General features: G+C 41.5%; 1 protein-coding gene across 1 annotated transcript in view; it reads right to left on the bottom strand.

Moving 5' to 3' along the window:
• Positions 1–1,144: 1,144 nt before the first annotated feature.
• The window catches only part of LOC120566569 (diacylglycerol kinase theta), a 45,144-nt gene continuing 39,626 nt past the window's right edge, over positions 1,145–6,662 (bottom strand). Inside the window, exons 21-22 of the mRNA XM_039813086.1 lie at positions 5,816–5,968; positions 1,145–1,979 (exon numbers count right to left, since the gene is read on the bottom strand). Of these exons, the coding sequence (XP_039669020.1) occupies positions 1,878–1,979; positions 5,816–5,968 (255 nt within the window). The 3' untranslated portion in view covers positions 1,145–1,877. The remainder of the gene's footprint in view (positions 1,980–5,815; positions 5,969–6,662) is intronic.

Raw genomic sequence — 6,662 nt, 5'->3', positions numbered from 1 at the left:
ACCTCATGAAGCTCATTGAGAGAACACCAAGGGTTTGCAGAGTTATCAAAAAAAGCAAAGGGTGGCTACTTTGAAGAATCTAAAATATAAGACATGTTTTCAGTTATTTCACACTTTTTTGTTAAGTACATAATTCCATATGTGTTCATTCATAGTTTTGATGCCTTCAGTGAGAATCTACAATGTAAATAGTCATGAAAATAAAGAAACACATTGAATGAGAAGGTGTGTCCAAACTTTTGGCCTGAACTGTGTGTGTGTGTATATATATATATACGTAGATACTGCTGCCAATTGGGGGTCAGCCCTATGTTTCCACATTTCTAGGACATTCCAAGAACGGGACAGTTGGGTTTAGGGATAAAAACACTTGGTGAACAGAGATCACTTTTGGCTCAAAACTCAAATGCTTAAAAATCAAAACGTAGCGGTGGAGATGTAGCCTGAGAATAATATATGTACACTATTATTCTGAATATGACAGTATTCTGAGTTTGATTCGGGTCATGTAAACAGCTAACAGCAAAGTTATTGTGATAAAAAGATGATCATTTATGGCAAAAATTAACTGACTAACATATATTTTGCAGTTGGTGTTGTTGCTCATTTGCTGAAATACAAACTGAGCTTCAGGCTTTACAGTTTTTCTTTAGGTTAACAATTGTTGCCACAGTGCAGACTTCTCTCTACTCCTGTGAAATTTCCAGTTACACACCAACGCTGCACGGTGGTTTCAGAGCCCCCTCGTTTGATTCTGTGCGCTCGTTAGCTTTGGAGAGCTTCACGGCAACGTGAATGTTGTCTGAAACCAACGTTAAGGATTTCACCCAAAAGAAAAGACAGTTAAAGCCAGTTTAGCCTCCCAGGAGATTTGTGGTTTCGATAAACATATTATGTGGTTACAGCTTCTCAACCCTCATGTTGTCTTCTGGTCAAATTTGACCCCATTTAAAAAAAAATTATATCAAAGTATGGGACGTCAAAATAAGCACGAGAAATGTAAAAAAAACGACAAAACTTTAGGAAAAGCAATGAAAAAGATGAAAAAAAGCCACAAAAACATCGTAAAAAGCACCAATAACGTCAAAAAAAGAACCCAAAACATTGAAAAAGTGACAAAAACGTCAAAAAAAGTGACAAAAATGTCAGAAAAGGTGACAAAAATGTCAGAAAAAGCAATAAAAATGTTGAAGAAAGTTTTAAAAAAAGCGACTAAAACTTTTTTCATGGTTGACGGGGAGACAACACGAGGGTTAAAGAGACTGCCTGTCAGGAGCGCTTCAGTATTCATTTTCTTTATATTTTCTAACAACGCGACCAACACTGAGGTCATAATCACTCGATAGCTGCACATTATTTTCACAACTAAAGTTATTACAATAAATCAACTGACACTGGACTGAGTCTACTGCTACTTACTGTACATATACAGTCACATCTGCACAGAAATTTACCAACTTCTGTTGAAAACTTGTTATGTTTTGTTCAACTCCGAAGCTTATCCACACTGAGAAATTGTCTACTTTTTAAATCTAAGCAAATAAACTCCTATTTTAAATCTATGAATTACTTCATATTCTTGCGTTTTAAGTACAAAAAAGTACGTTTTAGTTGCTGAACATTAACAGTGTGAACTCTGTAAGTGATAAGTGCTCGGTCAGCAGGATGGAAATGTGATTCCAACTGGACCAAACGTGAGGCGATGCAGGTCTTCCTCCCACCGTGTGCAGGCTGTAAACGTTAAAACCTCCCAGTCTCCCAGTCGTTCTGCCGCCCGTCAGACATATGCGTGAAACCACAGCCGGCCGCTGGCACCAAAATGGCCGCCGAGGTGCAGCGGGGGGAGCAGGTTAAAGGCAGGAACGCTGGCGGGTCGGTCAGTGTCCTCCGCCTCTGGAGGAAGGACTCTCTGAACGCCCGTCCTTAGAGCCAGCGGCAGACTTTTTCTGCTTCTGCTTGGACTTCCTCAGCATCCTGACCTACAGACACAGCAGAGAAACCATAGACAGTATATAAGTATGGACCACCAGACCCCGTGTCTCTGGACAGAGACCAGTGAAGGCTATTAGAAGCACTTTTCCGGTGATCGCTAGGGTTACTGAGCAGCCTCCAACTGAGAGAGACAACGTAAATGTGACGTGAGCAACCTGTCTGAAAGTGTGAAGTCTTCTGGTAGCTGTGCCGAGAGCAATCTCAATCATTCCCAATCTTACAGAGACGGAGAGCGTAGGTATATGTAAGGAGATAACATAGGCACAGGCTAATTACTGATCACTAACATGCTAGTTAACATTAGTCATTAAACCTAAACAGATAATGGAAGTCCAAACTGCCTGTGAGCTTCTCCTGTACTATACGGTAATTCCTCTACTGTGTGACAGTACGTAAGTCCGTGGGTTTATGACCCAATCGTTAGGCGTATTGTTATAAAAGCGTCTGCTACGGAGCCATAACGTGAGCTACAAGGTAATGGAGCCTTTTATACATTGTCGTGTTTCTTTAGAAATAAACAACGGACAAATAGAGTCTTTAAACTCTTCAGATGTAAAGTTATTCTCTGTCAAAGTGGCGTCAGAATGAATGGGAGTCAATGGGATGCTAACGGGAGGTGATGGCTTGGTAGCAACAAAATGGCGCCATAGGTGGTTGGAGCTCTGAAGCGATGATTACCCCCGCTTGAGAGAAACACAGAACAGATAAACTACAGGCAGGGTAGTCAGAGTGACCAATGCTACTTCTAGTGATGCCGATATTAATATTGCCGTTATGGCCGATACCGATATCTACCGATGTCGATATCTCTGTATAGAAATTTTTTTTTTACGATAATCAAATTATTATTATTTTTTTTACTTTTGTGATTTATTTTCCGAAATGACTGATATTGGGCACCTTTACCTTTGGGCAAAATATGACTGTCATCAGATTTAAAAAATAAAAATAATATTTATATAATTATATATAATTTGACACCGAACCAATACTAACTGAAAAATTACCATATCGGCCGATATTATATCGTGCACCACTAGCTACTTCACCAATAGACCATTATATACCTAAATTAGAAGTATTTTAAACTAAGTAAAGTGCTGTAACGTGAACACATAGTGCCATAGAAAGATAAAATCCGAGCAGCATTTGCTGGTTGTATTTAGGCGCTACAGAGCTCCGGGACGCCGGCTACCAGCGGCAGTTGTTTAGCCGCCAATAGGTGACCGTGAGCTGGCAACCAGCAGCAGTTGTTTAGCCGCAAATAGGTGACTGTAAGCTGGCTACCAGCAGCAGTTGTTTTGCCGCCAATAGGTGACTGTGAGCTAACTACCAGCAGCAGTTGTTTAGCCGCCAATAGGTAAATGTGAGCCGGCTACCAGCAGCAGTTGTTTAGCCGCCAATAGGTGACTGTGAGCTAACTACCAGCAGCAGTTGTTTAGCCGCCAATAGGTGACTGTGAGCCGGCTACCAGCAGCAGTTGTTTAGCCGCCAATAGGTGACTGTGAGCCGGCTATCAGCAGCAGCTGTTTAGCCGCCAATAGGTGACTGTGAGCCGGCTACCAGCGGCAGTTGTTCAGCTGCCAATTAGGGGACTGTGAGCCGGCTATCAGTGGCAGTTGTTTAGCCGCCAATAGGTGACTGTGAGCCGGCTACCAGCAGCAGTTGTTTAGCCGCCAATAGGTGACTGTGAGCCGGCCACCAGCAGCAGTTGTTTAGCCGCCAATAGGTGACTGTGAGCCGGCTACCAGGAGCAGTTGTTTAGCCGCCAATAGGTGACTGTGAGCCGGCCACCAGCAGCAGTTGTTTAGCCGCCAATAGGTGACTGTGAGCCGGCTACCAGCGGCAGTTGTTCAGCCGCCAATAGGTGACTGTGAGCCGGCTACAGGCACCGCCAGATGATGCTACTTTCAGGGGCCGTGGTGGTGGAGTTTAGCCAGAAAAAGTGAGCTTCATGCGGCGCTGACAGTTAAGTTTAGGCATCAAAATGACTCGTTAAGTTTAGGAAAAAGATGGTGATTTGGATTAAAACATTCCCGAGGAACGAACGAGCGTTTCCTGGGTAAAAGTATTTTATGTTCACCGTGAAGTGAACTCCGCTATTCATTATTTTCCTTTGGATATTGAACTTCATAAATAAGTGTTTTGGCACGGCTGGCCGAGTGATACTACTGTTTATCCACGGTGGGATTGGAAGGGGGATTTAAATCTGGCATGTTTGGTTTTGTTGTGAATGATCAATGCAACCAATACACACACACATCACTGCAGCGAATACACACACACACACACACACACATCACAGCAGCGAATACACACACACACACATCACTGCAGCGAATACACACACACACACACACATCACTGCAGCGAATACACACACACACACACATCACTGCAGCGAATACACACACACACACATCACTGCAGCGAATACACACACACCTTATCTCTTATTATTCATTAATTTGATTGAAAGCGGCACAAATGAGAATGTTTATCTATTAAGAAGGGACAAAAAAAGGACAGAAAGAACGATGCATGACAGAAGCCTAACCAACTAACTAACTAACAAACAATAACTACCTAACTAACTAACCAACTAAATATAACTAACCAACTAACTAACTATAACTAACTAACTAAAACGACCCAACTAACCAACTAACTATAACTAACCAACTGACCAACCAACTATAACTAACCAACCAACTATAACTAACCAACCAACTAACTAACTAACTAACTACAGCTAACTAACTAAAACTAACTAACTAACTATAACTAACCAACTAACTATAACTAACCAACCAACTAACTAACTATAACTAACTAACTAAAACTAACTAACTAACTATAACTAACTAACTAAAACGACCCAACTAACCAACTATAACTAACCAACCAACTAACTATAACTAACCAACTAACTATAACTAACCAACCAACTAACTAACTATAACTAACTAACTAAAACTAACTAACTAACTATAACTAACTAACTAAAACGACCCAACTAACCAACTATAACTAACCAACCAACTAACTAACCAACTATAACTAACCAACTAACTAACCAACCAACCAACCAACCAACTAACTATAACTAACTAAAAAACCAACCAACCAACCAACCAACTAACCAACCAACCAACTATAACTAACCATCCAACTAACAAACTATAACTAACTAAATAACTAACGAACCAACCAACTAACTATAACTAATTAAATAACTAACCAACCAACCAACTAACTATAACTAACTAAATAACTAACCAACCAACTAACTAACTATAACTAACTAAATAACTAACCAACCAACTAACCAACCAACCAACCAACTAACCGACCAACTATAACTAACCATCCAACTAACAAACTATAACTAACTAAATAACTAACCAACCAACCAACTAACTATAACTAACTAAATAACTAACCAACCAACCAACCAACCAACTATAACTAACTAAATAACTAACCAACTAACTAACTAACTATAACTAACCAACTAACCAACCAACTAACTACCTACCTACCTACCTAACCAACTAACTAACTAACTACCTACCTAAATACCTACCTAACTACCTACCTACCTACCTAACCAACTAACTAACTAACTACCTACCTAAATACCTAACTAACTACCTACCTACCTACCTACCTAACTACCTACCCAACTAACTAACTAACCAACTACCTACCTACCTACTTAACTAACTACCTACCTACCTACTTAACTAACTAACTAACTACCTACCTACCTACCTACCTACCTATCTAACTAACTAACTGTTAGGAAGGCTGTGGGACAGACCTTTGGCCCGGCAGCAGAGATGATGATGTGTCCTGGCGGTTGGATCCACGGCTCTCCGTCCACCTGGACAGGAATGGGTTTGCTCACCGTCAGCCTGATGTAGTTCCCTTGAGCAATACGAATCCCTGAGCGCAGGCCGCTCTGCACCTGGCCCTGCAAACACACACACACACACACACACACACACACACAAAAACAAACACAAACACACAACACACACACACACACACACAGAGACCCACAGAGACCCACACACACACACACACACACACACACACACACAGACAAAGACACACACACACACACAAAGACACACACACACACACACACACACACACACACACACACACAGACAAAGACACACACACACAGACAAAGACACACACACACACACACACACAGACAAAGACACACAGACAAAGACACACACACACACACACACAGAGACAGAGAGACACACACACAGACAGAGAAACAGACAGACACACACAGACAGACAGACAGACACACAAACACACAGACACATACACACACAAAAACAGACACACACACACACACAGACATACACATACATACAGACACACATACAGATACACACACAAATACAGACACACACACACAGACACAAACACCAATACAGACACACAACAATAATACACAGACACAACACACAGACACACACCAACACACACAGACACACACACACACACACACACCACCAATACACACACACACACACACACAGAGCACACCACCACACACACACACACCACAGTTAGCAACACAACCACACACACAGACACACACACACACACACACACAACACACATACCACACACACACACAC

This window comes from Perca fluviatilis, chromosome 10 (assembly GCF_010015445.1).
Source record: "Perca fluviatilis chromosome 10, GENO_Pfluv_1.0, whole genome shotgun sequence".
Classification (NCBI taxonomy): domain Eukaryota; kingdom Metazoa; phylum Chordata; class Actinopteri; order Perciformes; family Percidae; genus Perca; species Perca fluviatilis.
This window is presented reverse-complemented; position numbering and strand designations above follow the sequence as displayed.